Source organism: Oryzias latipes, chromosome 22, assembly GCF_002234675.1.
Source record: "Oryzias latipes chromosome 22, ASM223467v1".
In the NCBI taxonomy this organism is placed as follows: domain Eukaryota; kingdom Metazoa; phylum Chordata; class Actinopteri; order Beloniformes; family Adrianichthyidae; genus Oryzias; species Oryzias latipes.
In genome coordinates this window covers 5,715,298-5,729,447 of record NC_019880.2, presented here as the reverse complement: position 1 = coordinate 5,729,447, position 14,150 = coordinate 5,715,298, and the positions used below count along the sequence as shown (strand labels likewise).

The 14,150-nt window shown below is 41.1% G+C and overlaps 1 protein-coding gene and 1 long non-coding RNA gene across 2 annotated transcripts; one reads left to right on the top strand and one right to left on the bottom strand.

Annotated features, from left to right (window-relative positions):
• Nucleotides 1-23: 23 nt before the first annotated feature.
• LOC105356895 lies at nucleotides 24-8,936 on the top strand. The gene is made up of 2 exons (XR_002872619.1): nucleotides 24-139; nucleotides 8,346-8,936. It is a non-coding gene; the product is annotated as an uncharacterized LOC105356895 (long non-coding RNA).
• Nucleotides 4,100-8,539, bottom strand: LOC101167661 (neutral cholesterol ester hydrolase 1). The gene is made up of 5 exons (XM_004082166.4): nucleotides 8,366-8,539; nucleotides 6,716-6,959; nucleotides 5,538-5,607; nucleotides 5,293-5,464; nucleotides 4,100-5,222 (listed from the first exon to the last, which is right to left on the bottom strand). Exons 1-5 carry the CDS (start codon nucleotides 8,504-8,506, stop codon nucleotides 4,599-4,601), a joined length of 1,251 nt encoding a protein of 416 aa, XP_004082214.1. The 5' UTR covers nucleotides 8,507-8,539; the 3' UTR covers nucleotides 4,100-4,598.
• Nucleotides 8,937-14,150: the final 5,214 nt, after the last annotated feature.

Here is a 14,150-nt window from a genome sequence, read left to right as displayed (position 1 = left end):
AGCTCCGCTGCGGCTCTGCCCTCAGGGAGGAGGAGGCAGGAGGAGGAGGAGGAGGAGGAGCAGACGGGAGGTATGAAGAAGCGCTCTGACTTCCTCAACCCTCAGGAGAAACGGGCGCGGAGCTTCAGGGTGACTCCAGGTGAGGCTGGAGGGAAAATATAAGGAAAATTCAGCTTCAAAAAGAGATGAATCCATTTAAAGTAAAATGGATAAAGAAAAAACAAACACTAAAAGAGCTAAAAGCTTTTCCGAAAACAAAAAGTTGGGAAGAAATTGTAATTTTTATTTAACATCAGCAGGAAAACTGATAACTTTTATAAAAACAGCCGTTTAGGGTCATGAACTGAGAAAAGAAAAAAATCAAATTTGAATGAATTAAAATGATCTGATCAAAGTAACTCTTGGCAACAAGTAGTATAGTAAAATATAAAATGTATTCTATAGAATTTGAACATTTTAAGTTTGCAATGTGTATGAAAAGTAAACTTAAAGTATACTGTTTTACTTTTAGTATAGACTAAGTATAGTTGTAGTACACTTAAATAGACGACTTTTTGCTAAGGAAAGATTTATTTATATTGCTATTGGAAAAAATGATCATAAATCAAATAGCCTAAATAAAAATTAAAAATAATGGGGAAAATAATGGGGAAAAAATAACAATTATGTTTAAACTGTAGTGAAAAGGTAACTCTCTCCTGTCATTTAAATTCTAATAATGTTTTTCCAAATTACAACATCCAGACAGAAATGCTTTTCTTCTTCCAGAAATCTATTAAAGTCTCAATCCGATCATCTTTTGATCTATTGTCCGAAGCGTCCCCAGTGCTCTTTCAGTTATGATTCTGCTGTTTTTAGCCCAAAAACCAAACACTGTCATTTTCTGGAAAAGCTTGTGCAGAGCATCCGTACTTTATTAGTAATTCATCTCTGAGTTGTGGGCAGGACCGTTGCCACAAAGCAACCCCATCTCCCCTTCCCCTCCTCTTTTCTGAGAGCTCTCTGTCGACATTCTCCCAGGGGATTTTTGACGCAAAAAATACTTTTTCAAACTGCATTTTTTTAAATTCACTTCTAATTCCCATTGATACCAATAAATAAATTAAAAAAAGAAATACTCGGATGGAAATTTAAGTTTGTTTTTCTTCTTCGTGCCACAAGAACGTGTTAAGAAAACACACAATGTTCATCAGAGTGGGTCTTTAGTAATAAATGTCACTAAAAGCAGTCGCTCTGTTAACCTTTAATACGTTTACCTTCTATTTCTATGCTGTAAATGCTCACATTGTGATGCTGGAGAGGAACTGCTTCGCTTTAACAGGAAAAGACTCCGTCACTCGGGAATTCTTTGCGCACAATGCCCGTAGTTTTACCCCTCTGTTTACTCCTGAAGACGTCTGAAACCCAAAGGAAAAAATCATTCATCATTTGACTTTCTAAATGTATCGATTTTTCATTTAGCCTGTTTAACACTGAAGCTGCTCTCGTTGATCTCCTCTTGAAGCTTTTCAGCGGTTCTGTATTTTGACCTCTGTTTTTATGATGTCACATGACTGCAGTTTGATAAAGAAAACAGACTTCAGGTTTCATGCGTATGCTGGGCATCGGGGCTCTGCGTTGTTTGGAAAAAGTCTTTCCTGTTATTGTCCATGGGGGGCTGCAGTGATGGAGGCTTTGGTCCAGCTCTGTGTAGACTTTGTCCCGCAGAAACGGTTTCTTTAAATGATTCCCGCTGACCTCTGACCCCTGCTCCATTGTCACTGACAGGAAGTTGCACACAGATCCTGGAAGTGGCCCACCCTACACTCTCAAATGGTTAAAACACTAAAAACTTTTACCCAAAAAACCACCTTAACTGGAGCTTTATGTCCTGATTTTCACAATCCATGAACTTTGGACATGTGGAATGTTTTTCTTTCTACTTTATCTTTATTACACTTTCCGGCCTCCCGGTTATTTTAAAAGAATTTCCCAGCAGCCTCCATCTGTCACCATAGTCCATGTTTCTCTCCTGGCTAACTGACAGCAGAAGAAAATTAGTCTGTCGCTCTTTTTTTCTTTTTTCTTTTTTCTGTCTTGACGGGAATCTTCTTAATACATGAGGTAGCCAGGTCGAGGTTTGTTAAAAAAAAACAACAACAAAAAGGATGAATGCTCTTTTAACCGAGCCAGTTCCCAGGGTTGGAGAAGGAAGGAATGGAGAAGGTAAGCTGAACCTCCAGTCTGTCAGGCCGCAGGCATGAAAGATGACTCCCTGAGAGACATACCTGCCTGTGCTCCCTGCAGGAAACACGCCGCCTTTTTTTTTCTTCCTGTTTGGGCCCGGTCATCCTGCCACCTTTGACTGCACTTTTCCTTTTTTTTTTTTCACGTCCTGTACAATAACTCTTTAAAAGTCAAAGCGAGAAATGAAGGATTTAAATCAAACATGACAAGAACTATAATTGTGCAAAGTTTTAATGGATAAAATCAGTAAATTAGGTTTTTTTTTCTTTTTTTGTTCTCTGAGGTGAAAGAGGTATGGAAAAGTTTCCCAAACTACTGCAGAGCTGCTCCATTTCTGGAAAGAAAAATATTCCTTTTTCTTCTTCTTTTTTTTTTAGCTGAGTAGTTTGACTGCGTCCACCCTCCTCACTCCCTTTCCCTCCCTTGAGGGCTTCTCCTCTCTAAGTTCCTCAGAATAAATTCGCGTACTCTCCCCAAAATTCCCACCCAAGCACAACAGCTGCTCATTGTCTTTTTATGTGAAATAAACAGCAGTGCTGAAAAATGCAGCACAAAGTGTTGCCAGGAATGGAGTTTAGTAAAGTGCATCGCTTAGATGGAAAGCGACGGTCAGTTTAACCCTCCTCCTCTTTCTCCTGAGCACACAGGATTTGATCACATTTGGAAACAGATGCTGCGATGAATTTCAAATGAAGCTTTTGTTTGTTCTCTGATGATGTTCCAAGAAATTTCCTCTTGAGAATAAACAGAAAATATCTCATGAGTTTCCACAATTTTACACAGAACCTATCCTGAGTAAAATTCAAAATCAAGATTAAAATAAATAAAAAATTGTAAATTAATTAAAAACAAAATTAAGCTTGACTTTTCCAATAAAGCTGTTGATACTTGCCAAGTTGTTGTTTTTGTTTAAATGGTCTCCAATTTTTATTGTTTGAGAAGACTTAAAGATAAAGTTGTTGTTTGTATTTTATAATCATGATAGTAATTTTTAAAATGTTGTCATTTTGACCTCCAAATCTGCTGTAGAACTGTAGATGTTTATGAGGATGTCTGGAAATGTTACGATTCACCAGCAGAGGGCAGTGTTGCACTGTTTTTCAATCATTTCATTTCGAACTGACAAAGCCTTTTGTTTGTTTGGAAAAAATGTTTATTAGATTAAAAACTATATTTTTTTTATTTGAGGAAGCTAGAAAACTGAAGTTAATGTTGTAAAATAAGTAAATATTGTTTAAAAAGCCACTTTCAAAATGTTTCTAGCCTGTGATTTCTTTTATTTATAATGCAGGTAAAAAAACAAATTTAAGCTGAGTTATAAACTGTATCTAGAAAAGAGAATCTTTTATTTTTATTTCATTTAGGAAAAGATTTGTGAGCGTCACAGCAGCTCAGAAGAGTATACCTTTCTTTGAAGGACTGAAAGTTTGACTTAAGTCACATCTTATAAATATTAGGAAATATAGATCTACATCTTAAAGTGTTCATAGACGAGTCAGGACTTTGGGTTTGTATACCGCTCTGCTGCTAGTAGAGGTCAGCAACACTGTTCACGCCATCATTCCAGGCAGAAACATAGTTAATTCTAAAAAATAAAATAATATATTATGGTCTGTAGAAAAGTGTATAAGTTCCTCTACAAATTCTGGAAAAATATATATTTTTTGTAAATACTTTTATTTAAGTCCACATTATTGTGCATTTTAATTGAAGTTTCCATAAACACGTAAAATATAAATGTCAACCTGGTTGTTTAAATTTATTTTAAATAAAAATTTTACTTAATTATAGGTATAATATTTCTATATTTTGTTCAAAAGATATTCAAAAAATAATCCAGGTAGTAAAATAGTTATAGAACAGTAGAAAAACAAACTTTTAAAAACTTTTATTGAATCATTAATTACATGCTTGAAAACTTGTGATCTATTCTGAAAATATTGAATCATTTGATTGTCAACAGGCACAACAAAGTTTTTTTTCCAAACTTGTCAGAGATTAGTTTGTGAATCAGTGCTAAAACATTTATGATTAAATGAAGCTGATCAGTCAGAATCAAATGGAAATTAAAATTTTTATAAAAATGTTAATGAAAAATGTAGCAATAGTTTTTTGTTTAGAGTGCTAACTGCTTTTATTTCTAAGGGTAAAGGAAGTGACTGCATGTTTTGTCTGTAAAAAGCCTCTCTTTAGTAGTTGATGTATCTTTCTGTCAGGCTGCAAATTTCTTCCTAACAGTAGAAATTTCTGTATAAAAGTTGAGACGGTCGCAGACTCGTTTGGACCCTGAGTTTGGAAGGAAAACTCGTTATTTACAGAGTTGGGTTTAGTGCATTCACTTCCTGTTTCCTGCAGAGCTTTGCTCAAAGCTCTCACAGGTTGCTCTGCAGCCAGCTGACGTAAGCGCGGACCGCCCTCTTCCCCACATCAAAGTCCAGCGGCCAGGCGATGAAGCCGAAACAGCCGTGAAAGCCGTCCTCCAGGTGCTCCACGCTGACGGTGACGCCGGCGTCCCGTAAGCGCTGAGCGTACATCAGCCCGTCGTCCCTCAGCACGTCGTACTCGCACGTCATGATGAAGGCACGCGGGCATTTGGCTATTGCCGCGGCTTCGGCCAAGAGCGGCGCCGCCCGCCTATCCAGAAGCCCCGGCACCTTCTTCAGGATCTCCGGTGATCCCTTCTTCTCCACCACGAGCGGCGTGTGGTTCTTCTTGAACTTCGGCGGAAGCAGGACGGTCCAGTCCAGCCGTGACCTCAGCTCCGTGGTGAAGGCGGAGTGGAGCGAGCTGCTGTGGTTATTTGCTATGAACTGAGGCAGCAGGGAGAGGTCCGCGTTGAGGTACTGCAGCCAGAACCTGACCATGGTGTGGCGAGGAAGTACGGCCATGTTCTGGTTCTGCACATAAGACGGAGTGTTGAAATCCAGAGCCTGAAGCACCGGGTAGATCAGAGCCTGGACGCTGAACTTCACGGGCACGCCGTCGTCCGTGGAAATCTGGAAGGACACAAACGCATCAGGCGATGTCTTCATCCACAGAACCGGGCCAGGCGGGTCTCGTTTGCACCTCCTGAGCGACCGCAGCAGCCAGGTTTCCTCCAGCGCTGTCTCCAGAAACCGCCACACGCTCCGGGTCGATGGCGTACCGAGCCAGAACTTCAGGAGATAAGAAGTGTTTGGCAGCAGCTAAGCAGTCCAGAAAGGGCTCTGGGAAGTGGACCTCTGGATACAGGCGATAGCTGCAAACACAGAGCAGTGAGCTGCAGCTGGAGGCAAAACAAACCCACCGCTGCCGGCCTCAGACGCACTTACTCCACACTGACCACCACGCAGTTCAGCTCATCAGAAACCATGCTGCTGATGGAGTCATAGGTCCCAAATTCTGCAGCAGATGGAAGAGAGATGATGCTGAATTATTCCTAGAAAGACTCATTCCGAATGACAGTTTTGAGCTCAGACAAGAAAATGACTGGATTTAGTCGTCTACAAGTGGAGGCATCAGAATGGGCCGCTGACTGTTGGATCCGCTTGAACACAAGCGTGTACGTCTCCGTTCTCCTCATCAGAGCTGGCATCTGGCTCAAAACAGTACAGCTGGACAGCTCCACTGTTGCTCGCCATTATTGTTGCAGCATTACTGTTAGTTTGTGGTTGGGAGGGGCTGTTAGCTAGCTGTAAACAAAGGGATCATGGGACATTAGCGGAGGGTTGCTCCACACCAACAGTTCTGCCTGCAAGGAATTTCTAATATACTCCTGCCCCTCTGCAGAAACTATGTCCTAGAAAAGGAGAAGTTATTTTGATTTTTGGCTTAAAACGGGATTGTTAAAAGACCACTGGGAACGCTTTAAAATCAACCCAAAATATAGTTGCAGTGGGACTTTACCTGGTGTAAAATATCATAACTTTACTTTCTAGTTGTACCTTTTTATAGATATTTATCTGTCTGGTTTTCGGCGTTTACTACAAATTCGTGACTGCAACTACATTCCTCACTTTTTGTCCAATCGAAGAGCGGTTAACGAAAACTTCAGAACTTCCCGAGCTTCCCGAAATACTTTATGGGAAAGAACTTATAAATTAGATTATTCAAAAGCTGACTAAATTTTTTTTACAATCGTATAAAAGTACGTTTATTTTTGTCAAACATGTTAAATTAAGCTGAGTTGGTTAATTTAAAAACGCTGCATAGAAACAAATGTGGTAGCATTTGTTTTTTTTTTTATCTGCAGGCACAGGTTTGATTATTTTTTTTATCCTTTTACTTATCACTTCTTACACACAGAAACTTCTTTAAGTCTTTGTACTTTTTTAAAAAAAAGAAAACATTGTTTAAAAAGCTATTTTGTTGATGTGACAAATCAGTTTATTTATAAAGTTTCTGTTTTGATTCAATTCAGTCCAAATAATTTCAAGTCTGCGTCTTCTGCTGGTGCATGGGTGAGGAAGCAGGGGGCGACAGCGAGGCTCAAACTAGCATCTGTACTCACTGCCACTTCCAAAGGCCCAGCCGCCTCCGTGGAGATACATCAGGCCTCTCCTCAGATGGCCCTCGCCGCCCGCCGGGGGCTCGTAAACTCTCACCGGGACGCCAGCGAACGTGGTGTCTGTGAATTTGACCCCTGGGATGACTCCTCCCCTGGAGTCCACGGTCATGAACCCCTCAAAGCTCTCCAACGAACTCTTGACAGAGCTGATGGAATGACCCAGGTCCAGCCATTCCTTTAAGAATCCCTGAAGAAACGAGAGGGAGGGGCCATTAACTAATACATACACCCTTTTGAGAGGGTCCTACCCCGGTCTTTGAGAGGCCGCACCTCACACCTGATTCAGGTGCAGCCGTTAGGGCAGAGACACCTGAAAAACCAGCAGGACGCTGGGCTAGGACTGGGATCGGGATCGGACAGCCCTGCCCCAAAACGTGTGAAAGGTCAGGAGAAGAAAGAGGAGTTGAAGGATTTGAAGTGTCGTCATGCACCGTTTTTCCCACTGAAGGGTCAGAGTGAGTCAGGGCGTCTGAGAACGCAGCTCCATGGAACAGATCCCGCCACACCAGTTTCTAAAGTGCTCATTTACCTCGTGGATTTTTGGGAGGAAACCTTCATTACGAACCAAAGTCAGGGTTTGTCCTGCAGAAGACAATCGGAGGCGATTCAGAGCTAAATTCTGTGGGTGGGTGACGGGTCGGTCAGGGTGTGCAAACACAAATGCACTGACTGACGTTCTTGCGAAATGAAAAAACACTGTTGTAAAATGTTTTGTGTGTGTGTTTTAATTTTTTTATTTCGGTCTGGACAACATTCTTGATGGCAAAACGTGTCGTTGCATCATTTTTCCGTCAGGTTGTTTGGAGAATTTGGTTATAATCTCCTGAATAAATCAAATAGTTCTGCTTTATTTTAGGCCAAAATCTAAAAAACCTAAGAAAGTTAGAAGAAAAAGTGAATTAAACTTAAGTTTATTAACAAAATTATATTTTTTAAATGAACAGTTTTTGCTTCTGTTAATGTGAAATCAGTGTACAGGGATTTATTTCTTCAGGATTTTTAACAGAATATATGTAAAAAATCCATATTACATCTTTCATTTAGTCTAAACATTAGTGGGTTCCAGTAACTTAGTGCACCAATTCTTTAAAAAAATTCTTTGACTTTCAACAGAACAGCTTCCTTCATAAACAGACGAATAGAGTCGCTCTAATAAATGTTGCCTTTGCTCTGTCAGTTTCAAAATGTAGACCAAAGGTGAGACAGCAGCGCAATGATCTGACAGCCTGCCAGAAAAAAAACTGTTTAATGCTCCACGTTCTCTCTTTTTTTTATACGATTTTTGAATTTTCTCTTCATGCAAAGTTGTAGTTAAGTGTTTGCTTGCAAATAGAATCAATGGAAATGTTTAAAGAGGGTGTGGACTTTATCTAAAAAAAAAAAACAAAAAAAACTGGACTACAGTATATTGCAAAACGTTTACAATCAACGTGCATACATTTCATCAGTAGGTGAGTTATAGTCGGGTCAAAGTCCACTTTTTTCTCTTCCATATATACATGTCTATATTTTACAATTTCTGCAAAGCTAAACAGGGCAAACTAATATTTTTTTATGCACGTGTGTCCTGCAGGACAGAGCCGCTCTTCTTACCAGGTGCATCATGGTCCTGAACGTCGCGTCCAGCATCATCAGCTTCCAGGGCTTCTCGATGGCGTCCGGCAGCGGTTGGTAGATGTAATAAGCGACCGCGACGGTCAGCAGCGCGGCAACCACAAGCGGCTTCCACTTCATCTTGGTGCATCTGTCAGCTGCAGCTCCTCCTGTCAACCTATTATGTCAATCGTACCCGACCGGAAGTGAGCTGAGGGGACTTCCGCTTAAGCTAAAACTCAATCTTGGTCCTCGGAGTAAATTCAAATATCTACAATTAATTTGTTTAAAGACACACTTTGGATTTATTTTATGTTGCGGAGTAAAACAGTCTTCATGTCCGAAATTTCTTTTGTAAATTAATTCACATTTCTTTAACAATACTTTTATTCTGAAAGGCCAGCAGTTGCACGAAGGGGTTTCTGGGAATTTGAGTGTTTGATTAAATTTGCTCAAACTGTACTGCACGTTTGTGACCACTGAAGGACGCTGTAAACTTACCGATCCATTCAAAGAAATAAAGTTAAGCAGATTAAAATAAAACGAAATAAATAGTATTATTATTAAGAAATTCTGTTTTGTTCTTAGTAGCTGAAGTAGCTCAAAGTTCCTTTTTTGTGTGTGTTTATATCAGTCTGCAATTTCATATTTATTTGGCTGTGTTATCAAAATCTAGACGTTTACAAAAATACTGAATGTCTATAAAGAAAATTTAATATTCTGATTATTAATTTAGTCTGTCTTTAATGGCAGTATTTTATTGTAACAGAGTTTTTATAGTTATTATAGATATAGTTATTATAGATACAAAAAAGCTGCAATAAGTATGAAATGAAAATATCAAATCATTCACTAAAATGTTTTTTTCTAGGGAAATTTCATCTTGGAAAAAATGCAGAAAGTTGTTGGAAAATCTGCACTTTAAATTCTATCCAGATTAATAATTTTGGTTCATTTCTGTTGATATTTTTTCTCCACTTTTAGTTAGCTTTACTCTCTACAGATATAATGTGATTTGATGCAGCTAACACAGGTTCTGAATGGGATTTTATGCCATCAAAGGTTCATAGGAAGAATTTCGATGTGTTCATGATGAACCACTCTGACCATTCTGTTGCCTGCAGACTTATTTTCAAGACTGGTTCAAATGTGGGTCAAACACCCAGAGAGGCGGAGGAACTGACGTCAGAGACGACGCTGCACAGAGTGTCGGTCACATTTTTATGTGCTATTAATCGTCCTGTCAGTGCCTTTCCCTGGTGGCTCCCAGCAAGACAAACCTTAGCCTTGATAAAGATTTGGCCCTAGAGCTGACTTTCCAAAACAGAAGCAGGAGCAACAGACTGACAGGCAAACCGACGCGGAGAACAGACCGGAGCAAGAAGCTTCATTATATGACAGAAAAAACCCTCACACACTAGCTTTTCATAAGTGACAGATATTTATAGTCCAGTTTTCTTTATGGTTTACATTCCATCTTCTAAGCCCTTAGATTCTGGACGTATTGACCACATTCAGCACTTGATCAATTTCCATGAGCCGCTGGTAAACGAGCGTCAGCAGGAAACCCAGGCTGTAAATTTGATATATGTGCTTTCGTAAGAGACTGCGTGATCATGTGTGGCAGAAAAGTGTGCATTAAAATTCCCCCTAGCTTTCCCCTCCCTGACTGCTGTGTGCTGGCCCGCCGTCTCCCTGCAGTCTGTGGTATGGCGGGCAGAGACGGGGGCCCCTATCTCCTGTCGCTGGCTGGAATTACACTTATGGTCATTTAACTCGACCTGAGCGCACAGAGCAGAGATGGAGGGCTTTTTTTCCCTCCATTTTTAGTTTACTCAGCCTCAGCCTCTGACGCCACCATCAGAGGCGTCCTGTGATTACACCTCCTAACCTGCCCTGCATCTGGTATTTTGATCTAGGGCAAATTAGGACAGAAAACCAGATCTAACAGAATGTAAAGGATGTTTTACAGCTGTGTGCTGCATGTAGAAACCAGAGAACACAAGTCGACCCTAAATATGCTCCAACCGACACTCTCCTGCCAGAGTCGTTTACAGGAAATTGCTGCACATGAAATCAGGAATGTCTTTGAGTGTCATCAGGGATGCTGACTGTGGTTGTGTGACCACAGCTGCAGAAGATGGATGAAGGCATCCAGGCTCATTTTCTCCTCTCATATTATCACAGTGAGTCACAGTGAGGAAAGGTGAAACTGATCCTGAGACTCGGAGCAAAAAGGACACTATCGTAAAATAAAGTAATGAATGGGATGTAATTGGATTATTAAAAGCAATCATTTCAATTCACTTTCAGCAAATCATTTTTGACTCCTGTCGGGTTAGATATGTGTGGAGCTGCATTTTGGACACAAACTAATGACTCAGAAGTTCAATATTTACATTGTTTTTTTTTCTTATTATAAATATTTGTTTTTATGTTCAGAAAATTGAAATGACAACATCTCCAGATCCATAGAAGACAGGCTTTTGCATCTTCAAACTCAAACATGAAAAGGAAAATCATGGCTGTGTCATGGTACCTCTATCAGTTCTGTTCCTGACGTGACTTAACTGTGACCAACGAGGAAACAAACCTTGTTTTTACTAAAGGGAGTTCTGGTTGGATCTGTGCCAGCTGGACCTCAGCTGTGGAGGTGGGAGAAATTGTTTTTCATAGGCCTAGAAGCTCATGAGTTTTATAATTTCATACCATTTTCCGGAAAATGCTCTCCTTTATTAAATAATTCTTTTCACCGACAGAGCCATCTTCTGTCTAGTTAGTGTCACACTTCTGTTTCCTGGGGATCCTGGAGAAGACTGACGAAGAGCTCCTCTGTGGTTGGAAGCACAGGTTGGAAAAGTCATCATGCCGACAATTGGCCGGGGAGGTCAAAAGTCACGCTGATGTGGACACCCGCATGCCTCAGGCCTGACCTTTAACATGAGGGGACACGAGGGCACCCCCTCTGCTGAGGAGGGCAAACATGCCCACCCTCCTCTTTGATGGACTCGTTGGCAAATACAACCTCATTAAAAGGCCGGTCCTGACCTCTCGCTTCCTCTCCGGCATGCTCAGCTGACGCGCCGGCCCTCTCCCATGAGCCTCCACCGGCTCCAAATGCGATCCTGATGTTCTGTTAACCAAACTCCCCCCCCTGCTTGTCCCCCTCCGCCATAAGCGAGGTTTTCAAGTGTGGTCTGGGGGCTCCTCCCCTTGTCCTCAGCTGCTGCGGCAAAATCGTTGACAAGAGGCAGCTGTTGCGGTGGCGGGAGCAACCAGAGAAGATGCGCAGATTATCCGACTCATGGCGGGAGTCACCTCCACTTCCACTTACAGACCAAGAGGAAAACCTGACAAGAAGGGGGAGGTTCTTCTCGCCCTGTTAGACAGCTGGTGTCATATAACGCAGTAATAAAACTCTTCCCCTTTTAACCATCATTTTCATGTGACATATATGACAAACCCCAGACAGAGAGAGAGAGACACAGGCAAGCAGGCTGTGCTTGTAAAATGGCAAATGTAGGCCAGGATTTTTTTAACTTGGCTTTGGTAACAGCCTCCCCTCCTGCTGGCCTGCCAGATTTGGGCCCAAACAGTTGAGCTGCAGTTCGTTTATAAGTTCCTGTCCTGCATTTTTGCAGCTGAGGCTCAGATCCAGGTGCCCGCTCCTCACATCTCCTGTGTTTGTGCACACTTTATCCCCGCTGCTGTGTGAGGCGACACACCCAGCTCCATTGTGGCACAATGTGTCAGCACCCTCTGTGCCTTCTCTTTTATCTTCCACCCATCTCTGCTTCATCTCTTTTGAGCTCAGTGCTGTAAAGCTCCTTCAGGTGTGGCAGGTCTTTTAGGGAATTTGAGTCTTCTCCTTCAGTGAGCTGAAACAAAGCCTTTCAACTTACTAGGTTTGTTTCTCACTTTATTTTCCCCCTCAGGAACATTTTTTGTGCAGAATTTGGCGGATTAAAAAGGACTTTTGCATGCAGTATTTGCTCTGACAAAGATAAACAACACAAACCCCACTGGATTGCCTAGATTTGACCCAAAAAGGGTCATTTGCGTCATAAAACTGAGTCTTTAATCTTTACAAACCTTGCATTGACAGTTGGTTTTTCAATAACTGCACATTCCCGTTTTTTGCTGGAAAACAATCTAATTGGGTCATTTTACACTGAATAAAATGACAAAAGCTGTTTGAAAGTATATTTTATGATATTTGTGATGATTGTTGTCTTTGTGTTTTCTGATATGTTTTGGTTTCTTAAAAGTCTTAAACGAGATAATTATGACTTTTCTCGTTTTCTTTAGAAAATGTTTTTTTTAAATTCATTTTTTGGTTATTTTTAAATTTCATTTTTCTTTTATCCATCTTTCCCATTTCAAATCCTGCTTCCTTTTGGGCTCACAGGGCTGCTGGCGCCAACCCAGCTAATGTTGGGTGAAGGCAGGGTACACCCCGAACCGATCGCCATTGAAGCATGGTTTTGGATTGTGGGAGGAAGTTGGAGTACCTGGAGAAAGCCTTTGCATGCAACTGGAGGTTCCAGCCGGGATTCAAACCCCTGTACCATTTTGCATTTGTTTTATTATGGCCACTTGTGGGCGAAGGCAGGGGACACCCTGGACAGGTCGCCAGTCTGTCGCAGGGTAGAATGTCCACAATCACTCACCCATGCACTCTCACACTCACACCTATGGACAATTTAGGTTGACCAATTAACCTATGAAGCATGTTTTTGGACAGTGGGAGGAAGCCGGATTCCCCGGAGAAAACCCACGCATGCACGGGGAGAACATGCAAATTTCCAACAGAAAGGTCCCCCATTGATGTTTTTTTTGGTCCAGGTCCCCCAGCTGGGACTTGAACCGGGGCCTTCTTGCTGTGAGGCAAGAGCGCCAACCACTGCGCCACTGTGCAGCCCAATCGAATCAATTATTCAAGAAAAAAAATGTAAAAATTTAATTTAAATAGAATCAATTATTTAAATTAACTTTTTACATTTTTTAAAATTGTTTTATTTTGAAAATCGGCCTTTCCTCGACATGTATTTCCAGTCCAGTGCCCACACCTGTCTGACTGCAGATCTCTCCCACTGGTATGTTGAGCCATCTTTGTTTTCTTAGGTCTTTGCCAAATGACGGTTTAGTCTGAGTAAAGTCCGTTTGTTTTCCTGTCACTGCTTTGTGGCGTCTTCCTGTTAGTTTGTTCCGTTTCCCCTATTTGTGTTTTCCTCCTGTTATCCAGCTCTGGCTCTTTTTATTTGTAAAATTAGATTTATTCAGCACTTTTGTTCATTTACTGCTCAAAGGCATCAGGGGGCCATTGATGCTCTTTTTGCAGTGAGCACGCACACTTCTGGACTCAGAGGAGATTATATAGAGATACATCTAAATAGCACGCCTTTGTCGGGCTGGTGGAGAAGTAAATCAGAAAATGCAATTTCTGTCTGTAATGAGAAACAAAAACATTTGTGGAAATGACAAAGAAAATATCTGCTCTTTCCATAAACATCCTGATTATAGAGATTATTTAGAGGAACGTATCCTTAGACAGGAAGAAGAAATGCAAATGTAAGGAAAAGTTGTGTCCCCTTGCAGCACTGAGTGCTTGAGGGCATTTTGCGGCCGTGAGTGGTTAACTAAGCAATAGGCTATCTGATCTCACAAACGGAGTTTTCTTTTGTTCTTGTGCGTGAAATGCATATGAAATCCAATTTCAAAGCATTGCATGACCAAACTACAGAACATCTCATTGTTAAAACAAGCCATGAAAACAAATCTGTTT

Excerpts from the sequence above, each read along its gene's own strand:
- LOC101167661 (XM_004082166.4), bottom strand. The coding sequence starts at position 8,506 with ATGAAGTGGAAGCCGCTTGTGGTTGCCGCGCTGCTGACCGTCGCGGTC. Across the intron at positions 5,608-6,715 it reads CTGGGCCTTTGGAAGTGGCA|AATTTGGGACCTATGACTCC; the intron begins GTGAGTACAGAT and ends CATCTGCTGCAG. Across the intron at positions 5,465-5,537 it reads TGCGTGGTGGTCAGTGTGGA|CTATCGCCTGTATCCAGAGG; the intron begins GTAAGTGCGTCT and ends CTGTGTTTGCAG.